Genomic DNA, 25,795 nt, shown 5'->3' with positions numbered 1-25,795 from the left:
GTTTTGGACTTGTTGTTTATTTATCAGTTCAATCTTTTAGCTGATTTTGTTTTATAAAAAAATTTTCTTTTTTATTTAAATATTCTTCGAAAATTTCAATTAATATTAGCTTTTGATTAATACATTTTAAAATATTTGGTTAAAATACCAACAACATTATTCTTTTTGTGCAATAAAAACTTTATTAATATGGCTACTTGTTCCCCAAACACAAATGTCATATGTGCATGCACGCCTTCAGATTAAATTTTCTGAAATTTCTTCTTTTTCAAAACATTCTACATCAATGGAGGTTGACAACAATTTTGGCAAACTGTGTTTGGTTTTGCGCTGTTCTCAGGAATGTATATGAATGGAGTCCTACCCAATCACGGATTTTCTTCAGATAAGAACTCTACAGCCCTCTATGTTTTGTTTGATGTTAGTGTTGGAAGCTAATATCAAAGAATATAGACGCTTAAGCGTCTATATTCTTTGCTAATATCTCTGGTGTCCATAGATAAGTCCTAGGTATGTGGTCTTTTTCATTTTGATTATTAAAAATTCTTTGTTTTTTCTATTACTCTCTTAACTTCGTTATTCACCCAGGATATTTTAAGCATGCGTCAGTATATTCACATCTACAATTTGGATTATTGTACCGAATTGCATAATCCAGGCCTCCACTCCACGTAATAAAAGATTACACGTAGCATTTGACAAATCTGATTCTGGTAAGTGTTATAATAGTCATTAATCAATAAGTGAATGATATAAATATATGGTTCTAATTAATTAAAATCACATTTAATCTTTACACGTCTTTATTAACCACGCTGTCTCCACCGGCAACTGTCATGAGCTCACGATTCTTATGCAACACACTTTACACTAGAGCGTAGTGTGCAGAGGGAAACTCCTAAGATCTGCCCTCTTAAGATGTAAATACAATTTAGTCCTACTTATTATTGGCAATAATGAACTAATCTAACCTAACACAGTTTTGAATTTATGGTTACCAAATAAATAATGTATTTAATTCTTTTGCAGCAAGTAATTATGCATAGTCTTTTAAATCAGCTAAAAAGAATTAAAACCCTCACATTTTATTATTTTTAGTTCTTACTTTTTTATTATTTCATCCATAATCAGGTTGAACAATAGAGGACTCAGGGAATCTCACTATCTTATCTCATTGCCAGCTTCAATAGGGTCGGTTAGTTCTTCTTCTACTTTTACTTTTATTGTGTTGTTTTGGTAGATATATTCGATCGTTTTTTATTATTCCTAGAGGTATCTCTCTTGTGTACAATAAATGGATAACGTCCTTTAATTGGCCCGGTCAAAGGCCTTCTTAAGGTCCACGAAACATAGATATGCCGGTTTGTTGTATCCAAATGATTTCTCTTGCACTTGCCTCATTATAAATATAGTGTCGGTGTATGATCTTCCCGACCTAAAACCTTGTTGTTCTTGTGCTAGTGTTATAATTTCATCAGTTTATTTTTATCACTTTGGTTGCTAATTTTAGTGCTGTGTTTAATAAATTAATTCCTCTGTAATTTTCCGGGTCTGATTTGTCTCCCTTTTTGAAGAGAGGTATTAGGATGCTTGACCTCCATTCTCTTTCGTTCTATTATTTTTTGGATTAGTTTTAATAGTTGTTTGGTCAGATCTGGTCCTCCATACTTTAGGAGTCTGTTCGGTATTCTGTCCTCTTCTGGTGATTTTCTGTTTTTTAATTTCCTTAATGCTTCCTTGACCTCTTCCTCCTCAATATTTATTTCTTCGTTTGTCGTCACCTCTGGTGTAGGTGGTTCATTATCGTCATCTTTAGCAAATAGGGATCGAAAGTAGTCTTCTATGTTTCCTTCTGAATGTGTTTCGTTTTTATTAGTTCATTCATCTCTTTTCGTTGTCCTCTGATCATTCTCCATATTTCGTTTTGTGTTCCATCTGTTTTGAGGAGCTCTGCCAGTGTTCCCTTTTTATCTGTCTAACTCAAGTATTGGTTTCATTTCTGATTGGTTTATAATCCTCATGGAAAGGTAAAATAAAATACAGCAAATAAAACTATCAATATAAATATATTACGTTATAAAATGTATATCGGGACTATGTATACAAATAAAATTAAAAATCATAATACTAGTCTAACCGTTCATAATCTCTGTAGTTGCGTAGACTATTCGGAAGACCGTAGCATAAATACACTGACAAACCTGTAAACAACCTAATAGTAATAAGACTCATACAAAAACAAAACAAAACATTAATATCAATGGGATGCATGATAATTTCTGATGAGTATGACAACAACAACTTAAAATACCTCAACAAATATTTGACATACAAGCATATTCTTGAAGAGAAAATGATCCAGTGATCTTCTACAGAGAGACTACATTTATCTGACATGCGATATTTGTATTGAATGTGCCATTTTAGGAGCTGAGTAAAAAGGTACGTTTTTACTGAAGAGATCGTCGCTAAGCGATGAACGCGGTGTACCTCTTGTGTGGTCTGTTATGGCGCCGTTTTGACTGAAGCGTCTGTCGCTGGAGCCATGATACTATGATTAAGAAGATAAGATATTGCGCATAAGTCGTGACGTAATTGGAGAGCTGCACGTTCGTATAATGTCAGTTTTAATGTCAGTTTTTTGTATGTGTCAATAAATAATCTTTAATAAATAGTTAGATATCCTTTTGTGTACGATTATTGTAATTATTAAACCTTTTTTTAATATTATTTTGCTAATCGAATAATTTCATCACAGAATGCATAAAAATCCCATTTAACTTTAACAAGAATTCAAATTCTGCTCTCCAATGACGGCATGCGCGAACACGACCGATTTTGTGCTACGGGAAGATCCTATCTTGTTCTTGTTATTCATAGTATCATGGCTGGAGCCACTAGCGCCGATCGTTGGCGACTGGTCCGAGAGCAGACACAGTCGCAAACGCTGAGCGACTATATTGGCTTGTGCATGTGATTTTGAGAGTTTTTATTTGAGAGATTCTCTTCTGGAGACACTGGATTTGAAATACAGTTTGTAGACGACTTTTTCATATTCCTTTTTAATAAACTGAACACTAAACACAAAATCAAACTGAAGTTCGTTCAAATAGAAGAACTGTGAACATGATCTCCTAATAAATGTTTGTTTATCAAAATGTTGAAGTATACTTCTTTTTGTTTTCTTTTAAATATTGCATTTTTCTAATCTTGGAACACTTAACAATTCTTCGTTCTCTATTTCTTCTGCTAGCAGGTATTTGACTAATAATTGTTTTCTTTTACATACTCTCATCGCTACAACAAAACCACTCCGCTTGCGATCATCGCTTAGCGATCATTGCTCAGCGACGATCGCTCAACGATTATCGCAACAGACGCCACAGTAAAAACGTACTTTTAGGTGTACACCTACAACTTGGTTTCGTTTACCATCAACTACATAATCTATATCGTCTTGTTAGAGATTTCGTTCCCATGAAATATTGCCCGCGTGAGGAAAAAAGTAAGAGCAGAAGTATATAGCTGTTGTGCAAGATGAGAAGTTTAGAAAGGCTAAAATTAAAGAAAGAAAGAGAAGTGAAATGATGGAAAATAGGACTAATAAAAGAAGAGGTATGAGAAGAAGAAGAAATAATAGAAAGCAAACCAGTAGAGTGAAAGAGAAAGGACATTCAGAAAAATAGAATGCGATAAAAATGTAGAGTATTTTTGGGGAACTGTTTAAAACTTGTTCGTCACAAAATATTTAATATAATTATTTTAATACAATTAATACTTGAAAAATGTTATTTTCCGTTTAACATTTCGCTCCAAATTGCTGATATTTGTCAAGTGACCTCTATGAAGTTAGTCACATACTGTAGCGCTGTTGCCGATATAAAATGTGCTTTCCGTTTGTCCAATTTGAAAAAAGGCACTCAATACTATGTTAAATATCAAACAAATATGCTTTAATATCAAATACCTTGTCGAAATATTCTTAACTTTCAAACAGTACCATGTTATCGTCTAATTGTTGTTTTTTGTTATCTGACAATGGTACCTGACTGCAATAAAAATGTATTTAAACCTATCATTATTTTTGGTAAAAAAACACACTGACCAGCAGTGGTAGATATACCGATAGAAGCCTAATACGTTCTTATTGCTCGTAAAAACTGGAAAAACAAGATAGTATGTTAGAAAAAGCGGAGGTTTCAAAAAAATTAGGTTACGATCCCAAAATACTTTGAAAAAGTCATTTTTAAGCATTAAAGACAGTACTAAAGCAACAGGAGGAAAATATCACGAGTGATTAATTAATTAAAAGTGCTGATTTTGTAAATTATATTTCAATAAATATTATAAAAAGTGTTGTATATGTTACCCTAAGTTTATTTCAAATAAAGATTTGTTTGTATAATACTGACTGGCGGTGACTACTACCATGAATACGTGAATAGCCCAGAGGAATAGAGGATAGTCGCATGGTCTACATAGTAGTCTAATTGGTCTTTCGTTCGTGTAAAATGGTACTTACGTTTTCAATACTTAGAAAGAAATAGAAAATTTGGTATGGTATTTTGCGCCTGGACTTATTAGAGATTAGCCAGTAACATGGTCATAAATCTCAAAAATTGTTCTATAATTTATTAAAATCAGCACTTTTTGAACAGAGACAACACAGGTATCAAGCAAAAAGCACAAAAATCGATTAGGAACAAGGATCTGGATTATTGTATATACATTTTCCATGCAGTGGCGTAAATCGTGAGCTACCACCAACAATTTTCCTGCAGCAACAGATCTATCTTGATAATCTCTTGTTTTGTTGTTTCAATTTTCAATTTAATAAATCAGATCTTCAACGGTGCTTCTGAAAAACATTAGCCAACCTGTATATTCCAGTTTCTTAGTACGAATCTATACTTTCGACTGTTGTGCGGCACTTGCTTTCCTCCTCAACTGGATGGTTTTGAAAATATCCGACATAGCTTGTCTGTGCTTGGCTTTGTCGTCGATTTTGTGTTCCAGAGACTTAACGTTTCGCACAGAACTGTTCGGTTCTTTGGTCAATTCTCCAACTTTCAAGCTTCTGAAAACGTTCTTCATTCTGTTCTGATGTGCTATGTAGTCTTCATCGACAGCTTCCACTATTGGCTCATCGACGTCGTTACTATCACCGTGGATCTCAATGCTAGGAGTAGATGGTAAATCAATATCCACGTTAGGACTAGCTGGTGCACTTGCTGGTGATCCTTCATTAGACGGTTCTAACCAACTCAATCTAGATGTAACAAAAAGACCAAGTTTTTCTTTTGCTTGTTCTTTGTTGATGCTTTCCTCTAGAACATTCTCGTTCTTTTTGTGATCTTGAGGGGGCGGAGGAGCAGCGTGTTTTTTCCTAGGCAGCATATAGAACGGCGTTAATGGCACTGCTGCTAGTTTGTTCGAAAGCTTTTCTTTAAATGTTTTAGCCTTGTCTGATCCTACTTTAAGATTATCGTCGTCCGGTTCGTCTGCCTTAAACTGGTCTTCTATTTCTACCCTTTTTTTCGCCGTAGTCTTTAATGTGATGCGTTTAATGTCGTTTGAAGTAATTCTGGGTAGGGTAGACTTATGTTTGTTCTCTTTTTCCTCTTTATCCTTCGGCAGTACTTCCTGCTCTGTAGTATTTTTGCTTTCTTGTATGATTTCTGGCATAGGAATTGGTGGTGGTGGAGGAACTGTAAATGTTTCCACTAATTTAGGAGTAGGAAGAGGAGAGACATTCGCTGAAGGCGGTGGAGTAGGTGTTGGAGAGATTTGCTCCGGACTAGCAGTTGGGTCATCATCTGAATCCCCAACAGCCGATTTGAAAGACACAGGAGTATCTGGAGGAGCAGGAGAATCCACAGAACTAGATCTTCTTAATTCTACAGCATTCTTTTGTAATTCCGCAGATTCTACATCGTCTTTAGCGATGGTTTTTAGTGCAAGGGTAGTTGGGCGCTCTAGCGTTGGATCTGGAGGGATGGAAATAGCGGGGTTAAGGACGTTATCACAGTGAACATCAGCAACAACATTTTCTTCGCGCGACATAGACACAGACACACTACCAACTGATGATTTCCGATCAAATTCGAGATCTTTTGCAACTTCATCTAGCATTTCATCTAGTTCTCCGATGATTTTATCTTCGATTTTATCTTCAACAACTGGAGGTACAGCGGGAGCTTTTTTCTTTTTGGGTATCGTCTCCGTATTCGCCGTTAGTTCCTCCACAAAAGCAACGTTATCGTAGTAATGTTCTCCTCCATTTGAGGTTCCATTTGCACGAAGCTCATTAGATTTGATTTTTGTCTCTTTCACTTCGTAAGATTTGACAGAAAAATAGTAAGTGGGTAGGCCTAAAGGAAATATAGTGAAGAAATGTGTCCATGCATTATGTACAGCATTTATGTTGTCAAAATGCACGTGATATGTCAGTCAATTACTATTATTTCGCATGCGCAAAAGCTGTGGTGAATAATTAAAAAATGGCAAATATAGCAAAAATTGATTTAGATTTAACTTGGGAAAACAAATAAACTATAATATCATTACTCGTAATTTTGGGTAAACAGACTCCCAGTTGACTATAAAATACAAAAAAAAAGTTGTAACTGCTACTTTGGTGATTAGGTGCTACTCGAAAAACAACTTCCAACGCTACTGCATCAATTACAGGTAAAACGTAGGTGAAGGTTTATCAGCTGTACGAAAAATCGGTCGTGAAAACCTACACATACTTTTCCAGCCATTACAAGAATGTCTAGATGTCTAGGTAACCTGCACTGGAGCTGTGGATAAACAAAATATTGCGTGACCATAACATTAGAATCCCATAAACAAAGCAGCCATCAATGGAATGAAGAAACTCTAACAAAAAACTTTCATGTTCAAAAATTTCAGGTTTCATGTTTTATGGGATCGTCAAAGAATAATCATGATTAATTTTCTGGATAAGGGTAGAACAACAACCGGGAATTACTATTTCCATGTTACTGACGACTCTAGAAAAACAATTATGAAGAGAAGACGCGGAAATCCCGTGTTATCATACAAAAAATTCGTCAAGTAGGGTTCGAATTGTTCCTTATTCCACCTTCTTTATTCACCAGACTCTCCCTTCGACTATCTTATCTTTCTTCAACTAAAAAAGGTCTGAAAGGTCGTAAACGCGTATGTCTGGTTTGAAGAGCAAGATAAAACATTTTTTTGAAAGGTCCTAGGGGTGTTGCAGCTTCGTTGTAATAAATATATCCATTTATTATCCATATCCAAGAGGAGAGCATGTTATCTTATCTTGTGTTCCACGTCATTATTTCGGTATCCCCAAGTTACGATCCTGTATTCTACTAGATCTGCACTTTAGATAGCGACGCAGCATCTGTTTTGTTAATAGGAAAGACACTTCTATTTTTGTTCTCAAATAGTTTGTATAATTATTATTGTTAGTTTTCCGTATATTTTATATTTTCAAAATAAAGTTGTTTTTTAAAAACTGTTTTTCGTGAACGAAAGTTATAATTCCCGCCTATTAGAAGTTCGTCTCATCATTTCATCCATAAATTGCTGTCTACTGTTAGCAGCTTCATTTTTTCATTGTTTTTTTTTGTTTATGCCTATTTCCAAATGTGTTCTCCCCTTTTTTCCCGGTTTCTTTTATTTCATTAATTTTATTGTTACCAACAACTTCCTTTTAAACTCTTTAAACTTATCCTTTTCTATTTCCTTGTGTTTCCTTACTTTTCTCTATATCCCCACCTTCCATTTCTCAATCTCGATTATATCTTCTTTCTTATGTTCTTCCCTGTTTTTATTTCTTTTTTACGTGCCATCTCCGCGACGGAGGTTGAAAATCATCATGGCTATTTTGATCTTAGATGCTGCCGCTCTGAATAGTTCGATGGATGTGCATCCGTACCATTCCCTTAAGTTACGCATCCATGAGATTGTTCTCCTTCCTACACTTCCTACACTTCTCTCACCCTGGATTTTCCCTTGTATATTTAATTGAAGTATGTTGTATCTTTCATTACGCATAACATGCCCCAGGTATTGCAGCTTTCGTGTCTTGATGGTTTCCAATATTTCCATTCTTCATTCTTCTCTTGCACAAATTACCTTTCTTATTTTATTGAAGTTTGTCCGTGCTTTCTCTATTCGAACTTTGATTTCTTTGGAGTAATCGTTTGTGTGATTAATTATTGTGCCAAGATAATTGTAGATTTCAACTTGTTCTAAAGTTTTACCGTTAACTGTCAGGCTTTTATCATTATTTTGGGTTTTTGATATCCTCATAAATTTAATATAATAATCCATATTCTTCTCCATACTCAACTATCTTGTTCACTAGCTTTTGGCCTTGGAGGTTGTCTGCTCTGTCACAGTATCGTCCGCATATCTAATGTTGTTAATTGGTGATCCATTGACCTTTATTCTTGCTGTTTCTCCCTCAAGAGGTATGAGTCTCCTTCATAGTTTCTTCAGAGTATGCACTGATTAGTAGCGGTGACAATACACACCCCTGTCGCACTCCTCTTTTAATTTCGAACTCTTCTGATGTGTGTTAATTAATGCGTATGTGCCTACTGTTTATAATATGGATTTATAATTGTTAAATGTTATAATTCGAAGGTCATTGTATTGTAATTGTGTTGCTTTGAGGACGTCCATTAGCTCTTCGTAGGGACTTTATCGAAAGCCTTGTTGTATTCTATGAAACAGACGTACATATCTTGGTTCACATCCAAGCATCTCCGGATTAGTACGTTGAATGCAAAGAGAGCTTCACGGGTACCTACGCCTCCACGGAATCCAAATTGGGTTTCTTCAATATCCATATCAAGTATTTGGTAAATGCGTTTATGGATGATCTTTACATTTTAAGTGTGTGAGACATCAGGCTTATGGTGCGGTGGACGGTGCATTCTCTAGAATTTTTCTTTTTTGGGAGACAAATAAATGTTAAGGTCAACCATTTATTGGGTATGTTTTTGCTACTTGTCTGAAAACAATTTACTCCTCTTTCCCTTCCATTTTCTTCTCCCTCTTTTCTTTGTTCTTTTATCTTTTTCTTTACTTCTTTTTCTCTTGCTTTTCCGTCTACTTCCCAATCTTGTGTGCCTCATATAATCATTCTGAGTACCGCAATGACTGTAAAGATGTTCACATGAAGCTAAATATTTTATAGAGTCAACCGGTGTTAATCGCTGTTGTCGATATTTAAAAAATCTTCGGAAACCATGACATCATGCTTCATCGCTTCTTGCGCAGACAGAAACAGTGGTATGACCATATAGACGTAAGTAAGTATGGTAGAAAAGAAAAGGTAGATAATATGATGCTGACGACGGCATAATGATAGTAAAAACTGAATATGATCTGTAGAAAAGTTCGAAGTGTAGAAAAATTTTTGCAGTGGAATATTTGGGAATAAAATTATATAGCCATAGAAGTGGAAGTGGATTAAAAAATCCAAAAAACAAGCCAATAACGCGAACAGAGCAGCTGCTTACATAAACGACTTCTATGGAAAAACAAATTTCTTACACCGAAAACAAACACAGTGTTAAACAAAATCACACTAGGTCCAAAACATATTAAATGCTCTGGGTTTCATTTTGTAGGAAATCTCGTACATACTCTGCTGTTGTTTTCTATCCATTTATTCAAAACTTTTTTTAGGAAGAGAAATTCTATGCATTTTTTCTTTTTATGCGTTCTACCAAATATTAGAAAGTTTTACCTTTTAACCGTATCAAGGCCCTCAATCGTCTATAGGGCAGCTAACTATAAAAAAAGGCTGTCTGGCGTGAAAAAATAGACAGTACAGTGTAATATCTGTTTGTCACAAGAAGATATCAAATTATTGTGTGATTTCAACGACGTGTACTACTTTTTCCTGTTCCTTTGGTATATAATATCCAAAAAAACTTATTTAGAAAAAATTTAGCCAATGATATTCTCCATACTTGGAAAATATGTGGAATTCTACAGGGTGATTAATAGAATAGGAATTGAGGCGATTAGAATATAAGAAATAAACTATAAACAGAAAAACACAATGAAATCATAATATAGAGAGAACGGTAGACAAGAGATCGGTGAAAATAGTAATGGATCGATCGGCAAATGGAAAAATGAGATTAGACGCCCCAAAAAAAGTTAATCAGACATCAATTAAGGCTAAAAGCGAAGTTAAAACCAACAAATTCCTACCAAAATAGAAGAAAGAAGCAGAAATAATCTTAAAAAAAAATCAGTAATTACAAATAACCACCACCTTCGTAATGACAAAATAAAGAAAACATATTTAAAAACTTTGCCATTTTTTTTTTATATTTTTTAAACATGCATTTATCTCTATCTCCAGAAACAAATTTGTGTAATTTGTTTCAGAGAGGGCGGCGTATCATGCTCCAGAAGGTATGAAGGCCTATCTTTTCCTCTAAAAGTCTGTTTTTGGTTCACACTATGATATTTTTCGGCCTAATTGAGCGACTGGTAGTTGTAGAACCGAACAGAGTGATATAAGATCCTTAAGCAAACTTCCCATTTCACACAGTGGTATTGTTAGCGCCATCTACCGTGAATGACAGGAAACAGATCATTGCTTAAAATATACAGCGTTGTCTATTTTCTGACGTCTAAAGTATATGGCGCCACCTAGCGTCAATACTATCATATACGTAATATATAGGCATAGACAATCTTTTTTCGTTGTTCGGTCTGTATATCTCTTACATCAAGTAAACATAGGGGAGTCTCTTTTTGGCGGGGAAAAGCTGAGACTTCTTAATTGCTGAATTCAATGTGCTAGAGAGAGTCAGATCGAACAACCGCAAAAGATGTTGTCGCCACTGCTCGTTGCTTGCATCCTCAGTCTATGTTAATATATTACGTGTATGAATACTCTGTGAAATAGGAAACTTGGTTCATGATCTTCCACTTTCTGTCCCTCTCCGAGGCTGATTTCGATTTCGTCACTGTCAGATGACACCCAACTAGGTCGAAATATGTCGTCGTGAACCAGGTACTGGTTTTTAGAGAAAAAGAACCGACATCTACCACGCCGTCCGATGTATAATACATCATTAAGATATCATTACAAATGTTTAGTTATTGTATAAAAGTAATGAGCTACATTTATGACCAAAGAGACATTATATATGTGTGATAAATATATGTTTATATAAAAACTATTAAAAAAATGTCCCTTATAAAGAAAAAGTATTGAAGCTTAGTATATTTGGATAGAGTGTTATGAGTTTATTTATTTAGCTACTTAACAAATATTGGTTTGATTTTAATATATTTCAAAGTACAAAATAAAAGATATTTCGAAGAAATGAAAGTCCATTATCCTGGATTACCTGTAGTAAACAAAATTTAAAGATATGCATAAATTATTTTCTTTGTAAAATATATTCGAGTGACGTGAGTGAGCTTAGTGAAATCGTGAACAATGCGAGCGGGTTTTCCAAATAGATTTGTACGTCGATATACAGTGAATAAGACAATAGATTAGAAATATATAGAAAATATAATTCTCCGTTAGTTCTTAAGAATTTGTAGAAAACGATTAGCATGTTAATAGTTTTTAGGAAATTTATAATTGTAGGTAAAATTGTTGTTTGTTATCTAAATGTGTGACGAACTCTGATTGGAGGAGATTGAAAAAAGTGGGCTAGGTATGTAGGAATGAGAGTTTAGCTAGATTTTTGAGGGAGAAAAGATAATCAGTTGTTTTTCCAAGGGTACAAGGCGAACGGTCGCTGTTCTCTGGTGGTTCCCCAAAGGTAGTAAGCAGTAGAAGTGAATGTTTGTGAGTTTTCGTGGAGTAAGTGTATCTGACAGAAGCTGATCCAGTAAAATATTGTAAGTTATATTTTTCTACTTATATTCCAAGAGTCACTGTTCAGGCCAGAACGAGAGATTCAGTTTATCGAGAGAAGAGGCTAGCATCATTTGAACGATACGTACATTTGAAGGAGATCATTAAAGACGATAGGCTCGAAATAATTTGTTGTAAGATTGCTGATTACCTAGGGGACTGCTAAGAATAGATAGTGTAAGCTACAAGGAACAAGGATGTGAACAACTCATCATCAGACACATAGTTTTACCATTCGTCAGTTTTTCTTTATTAACAACACATTTTTTTAACAATTGCTTTAGAAAAGATAGGAATATTTTGATCAGGAGATTTAGAACAACAATTTTGATTTGAAATTTTAATTTATATTGTGTATACCATTAATTTTTGAAGGTTCACGTACGTAGAACAAAATTTTGATAATCATTATATGAGATATTTTTTATTGAAGATATTTGAGTGTGAATTTTATTTCAATATATAATGTTGTATCATATATGTTTTTATTATTCCGGTATTCTTTGGACCTTACCTATCATATGTAAAACATAGATATTGAAGCACGAGTATAACCCTGAGATAAGAAAATTAAACCCACAAATCATTAAAATATGGCAGGCTGCGTGCTCTTGGTAAAAATAAATTAAGGTAAAAATTGATTTACTGTTAAAAAACATGTTATCAATCACATTCGTCCTATTGGTCATAAACAAAGCGACTATTATTATACATTTTTTTTTTTTAAAGAACCAACTCCATTACTGAAATGCATGCTAATGAACTTTAGTGACAATCAATTCAATAAAAAAACAAAATAAATGTGGTTTTTCCTTACCTACTGCCATCCAAACGGCGAAACGTATCCAAGTTTCTGTGTCTAAGTTTAACATTAAGTAAATGTTGACCAAAATACTAAGAGCAGGTACAAGAGGTACCATTGGCACCTACAAATGAGTATTATTATAAATGTGGAAATCAATAAGCCCATATAGATCGAAATTAACCTAATAGTGGCTAATTTTTTCTACTTTTTAAGTAATTTTACCATATTTATGGCTAAAAACCCATATATAAGTCAAAAATCATTTCTTTCTTTTAAACAAATTATATTATCTTAAAATAATTCAATACATTATAATGTTTGCTCCCAACGCCATCTGCTAACGTATCAACAGAGCATACGTTGTTTACTTCTGACAGACCAGTCAAAGTCAGACTAAATAAGATGTTTAAAAAGAAAATTTGAGTACAGTTAGAAAGGAATTTATTAAGTAAAAAATGATAAAACATTTCAAAAATCAAAATATCGTATTATGATCAGTATGGAATGGTGTGAAGGTTGCTATGATGAAGAATGTGCACAAATACTCGAGAGAAGGAATCAGGTATGGCAACAGATGCAGAGCAAACGCACTAGAACAACTGAGAAATATAGAAGAAAAACGTAAGATTGTGAATTTTTTTCCAATAGGGCCTGGAATAGTAACTACTCGAGCCCCAGGCAATGTTTAAATAAATTGGTTTTCTAGCGAATATTAAAAGCACTGAATTGAGCAGTGAGCTACCAATCAATCCAAAACTGAGTGTCACAAATTTAGCAGGTTCTGAAAAAATAGTTCCGTGGAAGAATTGAATGGCATCAGATCCACATATAGTATTTTTCATATAAAAATGCGTGCACGTCACAATTTATATAAAGTAACGTCACTTATATTTAAAATTTCCAGAACGTCAACCTTAGAGTTCAAATTTTCCTAACACAGCTAATAATACGAAACCCATACGGAACTGCTCGATCTTTCATAGGCGTCAACATGGTATAATAATGAGAAAAATGTTATCATCAGTATATTGGGAATTTTAGAATTATATTGATTAAATAACCAAAAACATTTGTTACTATTAATAATATAAATTTTATGAAATAACTCTTTAAGTCTAATATTCCACAAAATAATAATTTGAATTAAACAGATTAAACAATTCTACGCAACTGATACAGGAATACTTAAAATTTTATTGACAGTTCAGCGTGTGGCAAAAGTGTATAAAGTGTTGCCGCTTTTTTAGAGTAAGAAATTTGTTTATGTTTTGATTTCTTGCACAATTTGATCATAATATAATATATATTAATAAATTGTATTTATAAATACATATTAAATTTAGATTAATAGTTTTAAAAACTAATTATTGTTGTGTATTGTGATTGTGCTATGCTAAAACATTTAAATAGTCTTTAGAAAGCTGATAAGCTTTCATATAAGATAGATTATTTTGAACAAGAAATAATGGCGGGACGTTTTTACTATTAAAGCCCTAAAACAGGTAAGTTTAAAATTTAGAATATATAATTTTGTATTAAAACGTTTTCTTATGTATTTTAGTGTGTTGCAGTAGTACTGTTATATAAAAGTTTGACAAATAGTTGACATTTTAAAAAGTCCTCACTTACTAACTATTCTGATGTTTTGGCAACACTGTGGGGTTCTGACGTCGTAAATCTTGAGTGACGTGCACGCATTTTTATATGAAAAATACCATACGTGTAAATTGCTAGTATTCTGCAGGTTGGTTCGCGCTAAATTCCCTATCGAGTCCTTACTTACTTCGTTACATGGGTTTATTTATTTTTAAATCATATTTGTAGGTCGATATATTAATAAAAAACAATTGCACTTTCTTAATTTATGCATTTTTATCAGAAAGTTGAGGTGCGATAGAAAAACAGGTATACATACATTATTATTACTTACTTTAAAACTAAGTTCCTGTCTGGAAACGGGCTGAGTAGCTATCGACATGATCAAGATGCAAGCTACACCAATAGCTGTAGACGCCAACGCAATGGCCCACGTTTGGCCCTCTGATATAGGATCTTTTAAATATATTGCACTGAGACCAATAAGGATGCATGTTACGCCTAAAAAATGACAAAACTATAAGTGAAATCAAATATCTACAAAATATTGGTGTTAATTATTTCAAGAATTTAAAAATTGAGATGGATACGTTGAAATATTTCAAAGATAAAAATCTCATTCAATAAGTGAGCTGCTAATTTTCACTTTTATTTTAAGATAGTGATATTTGAGAGAAAAATTCTTAGGAAGATTTTTGGGGCCGTAAATGAAAATGGGCTGTGGCGTCGAAGATACAACTTTGAACTATATCAGTTATACACCAATCCAGATATTGTGAAATTCGTTAAAGTGCACTAAAGAGACTTAGATGGGCTGGATATAGGGAAGTTGCCACGAATCGACAGGAGCGGCGACTTCTTTGTAAGCAGGCCAAGATCCACAACGGATTGTCGAGCCACTTATGATGATGATGATATTGAGACGACTGATATTGAGCCAAAGATTAAAAACAACGAAAAAACAACAATATAATCTGCTAAGATGTCTGCAAATATGTCTTCTTTCTCTTGACTCTGCTGCTTCTTAACAGTCGACTTCACTGCTTGCTTTGTTTAACAGTGCTTTGTAAGAACAGTTGGGGCAAACTGGTAGAATTTTTAACAAACGTATAGCACAACACAAAACGGTCTATCTTTATTAGAATCTATGGAAATGCAGATATAATACTACACAGACTATAAGTGTAAACGCCTACCAAAAATTGATCACTTGAGAAAGGCAGAACAGAAGGAGTTGTAGTGACAATAAATAATAAAAAAATTTTATGGAAATGTCGAAAAAAAAAGTTTACAGTGTTTTATTGTTAGATAAAAAGAATTTCCATCAAGTAACGATCGAATCCATTACTTAACTCAATTGAGTTCTATATAGACCTAAAGTAAATTTAACTTCAAGCTACGGACAGATTAAACACAAGTCACCGCGTGATATTTGAGTCTGCACGTGACGCCTTCCTATTGGCCATAAATTATGGAACTATCTTAGTCATGTCTATTGGGCTACCAGGCACGCACTTCGTTTTTCCGCTCCGTCGTCTGTCGAATGAAGAGTCACAGTAGTTATGGTGCAAAAGTGTATTTTGGTTTGTTGATTTGTTAATCGTTAGGTCGTGTGTTGATAGTGTAAAGCATTTTTTTAAGAACTTACTTATTTATTGTCAATGCAAAGTTTTCCCTACTTTAAAAATAATTCCTGTAAGTGTATTAAAGCATTTATAATAGCCTAAGATACGATATAAGATCTTAAGAACTTTAAGAAAACCACGTTTTACAAACTCTTACGAAAATTAAGTTTTACATTTCAAAAACGAGGAAGAAACAGTTTGCTACTCGACAGAAATGAAATTGTGATATGGCGAAGAGATTATTTGCAAAAGATAAGACAATACCGAGCAAAAAATAGAACAATTTATTACATGGATGAAACATGGATAAATGCTGGCCATATAAAATCAAAAGTTTGGGTGGATGCTTTGTGACTTCTGCAAGACGTGCATTTTTGGATGGGTTGTCGACAGGCTTAAAAAATCCATCAGGTAATTCAAATAAAAATAAACTTTGAATTTTTTTATTATTATCTTTAATATCACTTTTAGGAAAAGATAAAAGATTGATAATCTGTCACATCGAAAGTGAGGATGGTTTTGTTCCGGATCCACTGTGGGCTTTTGAAAGTGGAAACTACCATGAGGAGATGAATGGGAAGTCATTTGAAAGTTGGCTCCAAAAGATTTTACCAACGCTGGAAAAAAAATGCAGTAATTGTGATGGACAATGCCCATTACCATTCCATAAAATTGGAAAAAATTGCCATTATGGCTACAAAAAAGCAGATATTAAAAATTGGCTACACTCAAAAAACATTTCCTTTGAAAAAACGCTGTTAAAAGTGCAACTTTTAGAACGAACTCGTTAAACAACATAAAGGATAATATAATAAGTACATAGTAGGTGAACTGGTAAGAAGCACAAATAGAACAACGTTAAGGTTGCCACCGTACCACTGCGAGCTCAATCCAATAGAGCTTGTATGGGCGCAAGTCAAGAATTATGTTGCTGCCAATAACACAACATTTAAATTTGCTGACATTAAAAATTTATTCCATGAAGCTATATCTGCTGTAATCATGGAAAATGAATTAAATTGAAGCCCAAATTGAACCCCTCATTATTAACATTAAGGATGACAGCAGTACATCAGATTCTGAAAGTTAACAACGTATTCTGAATAATATTCTGAAAAAAAAAAAATTCTGAATATTCTGAAAGTAAATTTTATAAACTTTGTACTCAAAATTGGTGTACTATATTTTATATTTGTAGCATCTGCAAATTCTTTGAAATATATTGAAATCCCCTCGTACGTACTCAAAGACAAAGTAATTTTTTTAATTCCTCTTAGCGTCGCCGAGTAAAATAAACTATTTTCAGAGTTGTTTATATCATGGACGCAAATTCTTTGATATTTTTCTTTGATCGAAACCGCTAAAATATTCTGCGTTTCAAATAAACATTCATTGAGATCGCTGAGAAGTTTTTGTTATGTCCAAAATTCTACGTCGAATTTGTATGGTTTTCTCATTCTTCGCCCTTTTCATGGAAATCTGGTGTGTAGTGGAGTATATAATAGCAGTAGCAGTATATCATAGTAGCAGTTCAATTATAGTTACCGTTAAAGTGAAATTTGAAATGTTGCCATTCTGTCCAGCTGTACCTATTCCTGTTTTTTAAGAAGTCGAGTTTCCAAAGTTTGTGTTCCAGTGCCACAACTTCCTTTTGTTCGTGTTCAGAGATTTCCAATCCAGTTTCAACCCTTAGAAACTTTTGTGCTTTTTTTTGGTGAAATCAGGTAACTATTTTTGTGTTTTAATTTTAATAATAATTGCTTTCATAACAATTTAAATTTTGATAATTAATATTGTAGATCTTATGACGGCTAGGTTAATCATTTTTGACATTGGTTTGTTGTGTTTTTTTCAAAAAAGGTTAACCTCTTTATGATAGTTTTATTTAAAAAGATAATTCTTTACTTGTAATAATTTTTTATTTGCCACAGTTTATAGCCCAGTAACAAGTGTAAGTTTTTGTAGAATCTCCCGAGTTTGTAAAAGAATAATGACATGTGAGTTTTCTTTGTTATTTCGGTATAAATCTCTGTAACTCTTAATATAGTGTTTTTTGTGCCATCTGTATTTTTGTAACTGTTTGTGGTGAGACACAATAAATGTTTTATTTATTTCTCTGAACCATTTTGTCTTTTTATTTTAAAAAAGTCTCTTAACCATTTTTGTATTTTTAATAATTATTTCAATAGTTACAACTAGTTGTTGTAATCGTTATAATTCGGCACCTCGAAGCGGCGTCCATTTTAAATTGCTAGAGGTCCTCCCTGTTGTTTTTTTGTCCGTTTGTTCCAAGAGACTTATGTAAGAACCCCCTTTGTTAGTCCAGCCCCCTTGCCATTCAACTTATCCACGACCCAGCTCTCCAAACAAACCCTGAGTGCCGCTCGCACAGTATCGTTTATTTTGCTTGCCCTATCTCCACCCCAGTAACTTCTGTCCTAAGATTTCAACCCCCCATAGTAATACCCTATGTGGTAGGCACAATATTTCGTTACATATTGTATCTTTAATTTATAAGTCCGGCCCTGAACAAACGCGTGTTACCAGCGTGCATTTGTTTACATACTCCATAGCTTTAAGTTGAATTTACTTTAAACACTGACATTGTCAATTTCTAAATGTCAGAGGACGTTATGTATTGCAGAGTTGTTTTTTTTTTGCGATTACTCGACAACTTGTCATAGTTTCTGTAATAAAATGTTGTTATAAGCTCGGGCCACAATTGAAGCATCATTTCTTTCTTTACTATCTGGAAAAAACTTCTTAAATAAATCAATAAACGAGAAAATACTTACAATAAAGAAGAATGTTGAAAGTCACAATATTTTGTGACTTCTTCGTCGGTTCAGAATGTCGTCCACAGTTCAAAAATTGTGCTATGTAATGTGTATTGGTCCTTTCAGGAGTCAACTGGTCTGAATCACTGTATCTAAAAATCGAATTACTTATATTGCATATATCAGGAAGGTACAATGGCTTGGAAATGTAATTCTGGTCTAGGTCTCTAAGCCATAATGCGAGGTTAGAGGCAAACACATCCTAAACTAATTATGTGTTAGTGAACACCCGCCTATGGACTCTTTGGGTTAAAATCCCTATGTAAAACGGATAAATCTGGGTTTTCTCGATTGTAGGAAATCGATTGTTGGATAGTTAACGATGTTTTGTTATAGGAAGAGTGAAATTTCGTATCAAAAATTATGCTGATGTTAAGAAGGTGATCTTCGCTCAAGAGCAAAAAATGTGAAGGCTAAATGACGGGATAAATGCGTACGACATGCAAATCTAAAGGCTAGATGTGAGTGATGTGAGCACAAACATAGAGGAAGCAAACCTGCTAAGAGTGAGACTACTCGGCGATCGTCAATATGCATACCAGCCAGGAAAGTCAACATGCTTAACGTTGGAAGAGACAGCAATAGTGAATTTTCTAGCCGTGAAAAAGTTTCGTTCAAGTATCTGCTTTAAAAAGTCGCCTTAAAGCAGGGGGTTCTTGACTAACGAACTCGACTGTTGTATAATCGTTATGCGAAATCACCATTGAAACGAAAATAAAAAAAGGCATCAGACTTTAAGACCAGTGACTGAGAAGCTGCGGAACATCATCAAGATAATCGGGTTAGACGAAGAGCTTTAATAATACAGAGAAGCAGAATAAATCTGCAAAGGTTGGTGCATTAGATAGTTGCCTTCAAATGTGTATCTATCTCTCTTTATAACATGACTAAATCACTATTTTGCTAAAGTACTATATCGTCGGTATACTACGAAAACCAGGTAAATGACAAATTTTAAAATATTGAGTTAAGTATGCCAAAATTCTCAGCTTTTTCCGCTCTACATACAGGTAAAACCCAATAAATGATACGACTTACCATTCAGCAGATAATTTGTGTAATATTCAGTAAAAAGGTGATAAGTGTCTTTAATACATTTTACGTGTATGATTTATTAAAATTTCTCTTTCATATCGACTAGTAAAAACCTTTAAGTACACTTACTTCATTCTACCTGAAAACGGGTTGAGTTAAAATTTAGAAATGGTTACTAAGCTAAACCCATAAATGATCTTTATAACACATACACAGATAGAATAACTGAAGACAGCAGTTCAATTCTTGATGATTCTGAGAACAATATAGTCTCAATGATGGAATCCATTTTTGATAGTGACTTTTCAGATGTAGACCCCACATATCAGCCACGTGAAGAGGGATCGCTCTCTCTAGGAAGTCTATATGATTTACACACTTTGATAGCCTAAATGATGAGAAAAAAGATACTGAAATAGGTGCACCCACGAACAATTTAGTGTCAACTGAAATAGCTAGTTGGATATTAAATCTACTTCTTGACAAAGTATGGAAAGACGTACGTCCACTAAAACGTTGGAGAAAAGCTAACCCCAAAGATTGGGTAATAAATGTCGCAAAAAGGAGGCGTGCTGAGGATTTGCCTTATAAGATAAAAAAAAGACCATAGACCAGCAATGCCAAAACCAGTTAATTGTTCAGAGTGCTTTTACAAATGTGCTAGTTATTTCAGCGAAGATTACAGACAAAGACTATGTCGTGATTATTGAAAGTTAGAATATATAGGCCAGAAACATTTTCTTATTGCACGTATTAAAACGGAGCCACCAAAGAGAGTCGTTGCAGTTCGTTGAAGTTTAAAAACCACGTGCATTTTCCAAAAAGTGTTACTTTTCTTTGAATGGTCAAGACATACAGGTATGTGAGAAATTTCTTTGTAAGACACTTTGTATATCAGCGTCGTTAATACAAGATGTTGTAAGAAAAACTGATATTCAAGGCTGTTATGCAGATACTGATAAAAGAGGCAAGCATACACCGCCAAATAAGACAAGCAGTAAAACCCGAAAAATCGTGAAGGCTCATATTGAATCTTTTCCAACCATGGGCCCACATTATATTCGCCAAAGTTCAAAGCGTAGATATTTGGACAAATATTTAAGTATAAGAAAAATGTACCAACTTTTTATAAATGACTATGAGCAGAAGAAACTGGAAGGTGTTAGCGAAATTACATATCGAAGAATATTTTCTAACAACTATAATTTAAGCTTTTTTGTTGCTAAAAAAGATCAATGTTTAGTTTGTAATAAATATGATAGGGCTAATCCAACTGACAAATCGGATTTAGAAGACAGTTACAGAGAACATCAGAAAAGAAAAGAAGTATGTAATCTTAAAAAACAAAATGATAAGAAAAGATCTAATGAACAACGGGATTTTGTTTCAGTTACTTTCGATCTACAGGCCGTACTACAAATTCCAAGTGGATTGACTGGAAAACTATATTATTCTCGAAAATTATGTGTCTACAATTTGTGTGTATATGAAGCCACATTACCAAATGCAGCTTACTGTTTTGACTGGTCAGAAATTAACGGTAGACAAGGAAGTTCTGAAATAGAAAGCATTATACTCCACTACCTATCAAAATGTGTTCCAGAATATGTAAGTGAAATAAGTTTATTTTCTGATACCTGCAGAAGACAGAATCCGTTTAAATATTATTGAACGCAAATTTTTAGAGTCTGGACATTCCTATATGGAAGTTGACTCTATGCAGAGTAGTAACGAAACCGCTAAAAAACACAGATCTATCTATGCGATGCCAGATTACTTGTCTGTTTTTTAAAATGCAAGAGAAAATAAAAATATCAAGGTTGATGATAAAAAAGTATGTGTAGAACCATACAAATGTAAAGAATTTAAATACTACGACTTTTATAATTTAAAAAACTTATCACACACTTTAATTAAAAACCGGACAAAAGACCAAAACGGCGAAAAAATAATGTGGTTGAAGATAAAAAGAATGAGATTGGTGAAAGAAGAGACAAACAGGATCTATTTTAATTATGACATATCAACAAGCTTCAATTATTTTCTTACTAATACTGCACGGCAGTCACTTTATGATGCACATTTGCCAATTAGCATAGCAAAAAAGAGAGATTTGGTACAGCTATGTGATAAGGGAGTGATACCGGAGGAATATCACGGGTGGTATAGTAATTTGAAAACGGGAAATGATGTAACAGACATCTTGCCAGAGCCTGCTTTCAGTGACGAATCGGACGAGAAAGCCTCATAATAATAATATTGTTATTATTATATTCGAAATAAATTTGATTTTTTCTATAAAACTGCCTGTCATTCATATAAATAATAACTATAACTACACACAGCTGTTAATAAAATTTTCAGGGAAAACCAGTTAAATGTCCTAAATATCGACTAATACCTTAAAACATTGCTATTACCTAGTAAAAGCCTCATATCTCGATCACAAAACTGGACAATATTATACTTGGTTTATTATATTTGTGTTAAATATGTTATTTGAAGAGTAATTGATTTATTTAGATTTACAGGTAAAACCAGGTAAGTGATAGCATTTCCAACTTAAATTTAGGATTAGTCAGATAGGTGTCTCAACTTTTTCAAACTAATGATAGAAAATCATTTCAGATATATGCATCTTTCACTAGAATACCTAATATCAAAAACAAGCTGACTGCTTAATTCACAATATAAAACTAAACTTTAAAAACTTTTTTTCTCGATTTCGGTATTCCGACATTTACCTGGTTTTCGCAGTATACCGACGATATGGTTCCATTTGCAAACTGATCAAAAGAGCTGAAACTTTTATGTATTCCCACCATACAATTAACTAAAATCAATCAGATGGAGCTCAATCTTTAGATAAAAATTACTCTTAATTTCTCTAGTGCTTAACTCAAATTTGGCGTTGGCTTCCTATATATTTTAATCTACCAATGTGCTCGTTCAAAGAACCTAAAGAAAAGTGACAAATACGTAACAGTAAGCAAAAACGATTAAAACGACCACAAAACACTTACAGTTCATTATCATCAGAGTCCGAATTAACTGTCCCGGGAGCGTAAGGTCTCCTCTCTTCGTCTGTATATCTAAGCAAAAATTACAAACATTAAATATGAGTCCACGCCAGCAATAACATCACTGTCTCGTTAAATAGACACACATGAAGAGTACTTATAAACGATCTATACAGCCATCCTCCTACAGCCTCCTGAAGTACTGCTAGAGAAAGAATTGGATGGACAGGGACTGTACTTTTATCTATTGTCGATATGATACGAGACAATCCGAATAAAAAGTTAAAATGCTGAGGACCATAATTATTCGTTCTAAATTTTTATCTGTCATTTGTCTCTACTGTCATGTGTCATATGTCAATTATTCCACTTTTGTTGGTTAATAATTTCTGTAGTTTTAGCCAGGTAGAAATCTTTCAACGTAGCCAATTTCTTGACATTTTCTTGAGATCGTCACTCCAACAAGTAGGGGGTCTTTCTCTACTTCTTTTGTCTAACCTCGGCCTCCACTCAAGCAATCTCTTTGTCCACATTTCACCACTGATTCGGGCGACGTGTCCGGCTCAGTTCCATTTCAGGGGGGCTATTCGGGAAATTACTTCGGTAACTCCTGTTCTTCGTCTTAAGTCTTCATTTCTAACTCGGTCACGAAGCGATATACTCAGCATTGACCTTTACATTTTCCTCTGAACTATTTGCAGCGTTTTAAAAGTTGTAGCTGTCAATGTCAAAGTTTCGGCACCACAGGTCATCACAGGCAACACACATTGGTCAAATATTTTACGTAGGCTGCCCATGCTACGTTTATTCTTCTTCGTAGTTCGCATGTTTGGTTGTCTCTTGTGATCTTTATTTCGTGTACAAGGAATATGTATTTTTTCACCAGCTCTACTTCGTTGTCTCCAATAGTCTTCTTCTTCAAGTGCCATCTCCGCGGCGGAGGTTGGCAATCATCATAGCTATTCGAACTTTTGAGACGGCTGCTCTGAAAAGTTCATTTGATGTACATCCGTACCACTCTCTCAGGTTGCGCAGCCATGACATTCTACGCCTCCCTATGCTTCTCTTTCCTTGGATCTTTCCCTGCATGATCAGTTGGAGCAAGGTGTATTTCTCTCCACGTGTAATATGTCCGAGATATTCCAATTTTTTTGTTTTTATTGAATTTAAAATTTCCATTTCTTTGTTCATCCTTCTCAGAACCTCTTTGTTTGTGACGTGTTCTGTCCATGATATTTTCAGAATTCTTCTGTACACCCACAGCTCAAATGATTCCAGTTTTTTCATTGATGTAGCATTCAAGGTCCAAGATTCCATTCCATAAAATAAGGTCGAAAAAACATAGCACCTCGCCAACCTAACTCTTAGTTCCAGTTTTAAATCCCTGGTACATAGAACTCTTCTCATTTTGTTGAAATTTGCTCTAGTCTTTTCTATTCTTATTTTTATCTCCTGATTGTAATCATTTGTGGAGTTAATCATTGTTCCCAGGTATGCATATTTGTCCACTTGTTCGACGTTGGTTTCGTTTATTAGAAGATTCTCGTTATTTCTTTGAGTTTTCGATATTCTCATAAATTTCGTCTTCTTGACATTCATTGTTAGACCATACTCTTTTCCATACTCTGCTATTCTGGTCACCAGTCTCTGAAGATCTTCAATGTTTTCGGCTAAAAATTCTCCAATAGTAGACGGTAGTATTTCTGGTACTTGATCTTCTCTGCTATTTGTTGGTTGGTTGGTTGTCAGATGACCATTTCTATCTTTAATCTTTATTATCTACCGTTTCCCCGTTCTTAGTCTTTTTCTCAATACTTTCATACTTCTAATGTTCTCAATGGTATGTTCGATTTTTGTTCTTGGTTGTATTTTCGAGTGTCTTGTCTAACAGCTTTGGATATTTCGTTATTTAATTTTTGTAGTTCGTCGGCTTTAGTTTCCATCTCGCTTGTCATTTCTCTTCTGTTCTGAATTAGTTGCCTGGTATTTTTAAAGTAATATATATTAAAAATTTCCCACCTCAACGGCCTCCTCTGTGATTGCGTCACAGTATAAAGTTAGTGAATAAATCGTTTTAAAATTCCCGCCTTGTGTATCTATCTAACGCTTCTACTGCCTTCATAGAATCATATAACAAGCACATTACGAAAACAACTTTACAACATGGCAAGTATACTCTAAAAATAAAGAAAACCCTACCTCAAAAGTAATACACTAGCAGCTACTACGGTATAAGCCATTAGAGTACCAATTGACATCATATTGACGAGTTGCTCGAGATCGAATAAGGCTCCCATCAAACCTAAACAACAAAATTGTATCTACAAAAGTATGAACATAATGATGAATCTTACCTGTTAGTAGACCTGCTAGGATCGTCCCGATGACGGGTGTTTGAAACCGGGGATTGACCTTTCCTAGGAATCTGAACACTAGTCCGTCTGAAGCCATGGCGTAAATGATCCTGGGTAGAGGAAACATCGCTCCAAATAAGCTAAGAAAATATATATAGTCTTACGAAATAATCTTTCGTTCAAAGGGATTGATTTAATTTTCTTGAAATTAAAAAAAAAACATTTAATGATTTCAGGACATGGTCATCTCACGTGGAGGTGATGTGAAGCGCTTAATTAAAGGCATTATATATTCAGAAACGAATATATATTCAATGCAATTGAATCGATCTTTTCAGACACAACGTGAGTCAATTTTTGGCAATATTGGCATTTCTTCATAAATCCGTTTTTTATACGTCAACGCACCACTCTAAGCAGAAACATCAGTCTCGACTTGCTGTAATAATACAGCTTAATATAAATACCCATTCCATTCGAAAACCACAGAGTCATCGACTGATGTTGTTTCGGCGCGGAATTGTCACTTGTAAACAAAACGAGCAAAATGGCTGCAATAAATGGCACGAATAATGATCTGAATTTAGAAAAAAGTAAAAAAAGAGGTAAAAAAGACAATTA

At 34.1% G+C, this 25,795-nt stretch overlaps 1 protein-coding gene and 1 long non-coding RNA gene across 4 annotated transcripts in view; one reads left to right on the top strand and one right to left on the bottom strand.

Moving 5' to 3' along the window:
• Positions 1–157: 157 nt before the first annotated feature.
• LOC140441017 (uncharacterized) lies at positions 158–3,616 on the top strand. Its single transcript, XR_011950963.1, has 2 exons — positions 158–510; positions 589–3,616. It is a non-coding gene; the product is annotated as an uncharacterized lncRNA (long non-coding RNA).
• Positions 2,048–25,795, bottom strand: part of LOC140441015 (high affinity cationic amino acid transporter 1-like) — a 57,993-nt gene continuing 34,245 nt past the window's right edge. For 2 of the 3 annotated variants that reach the window (XM_072531407.1, XM_072531406.1), the window contains exons 8-14: positions 25,175–25,314; positions 25,020–25,122; positions 22,824–22,892; positions 18,724–18,857; positions 14,638–14,804; positions 12,720–12,828; positions 2,048–6,371 (exon numbers count right to left, since the gene is read on the bottom strand). In XM_072531407.1, coding sequence (XP_072387508.1) covers positions 4,906–6,371; positions 12,720–12,828; positions 14,638–14,804; positions 18,724–18,857; positions 22,824–22,892; positions 25,020–25,122; positions 25,175–25,314 — 2,188 coding nt within the window. In that variant the 3' untranslated portion in view covers positions 2,048–4,905. The remainder of the gene's footprint in view (positions 6,372–12,719; positions 12,829–14,637; positions 14,805–18,723; positions 18,858–22,823; positions 22,893–25,019; positions 25,123–25,174; positions 25,315–25,795) is intronic. The other variant, XM_072531408.1, reaches the window with a different exon arrangement.

This window comes from Diabrotica undecimpunctata, chromosome 5, assembly GCF_040954645.1.
Source record: "Diabrotica undecimpunctata isolate CICGRU chromosome 5, icDiaUnde3, whole genome shotgun sequence".
NCBI classification, from domain to species: domain Eukaryota; kingdom Metazoa; phylum Arthropoda; class Insecta; order Coleoptera; family Chrysomelidae; genus Diabrotica; species Diabrotica undecimpunctata.
Note: the sequence above shows the minus strand (reverse complement) of the source record. Positions and strands in the feature narration are given on the sequence as shown.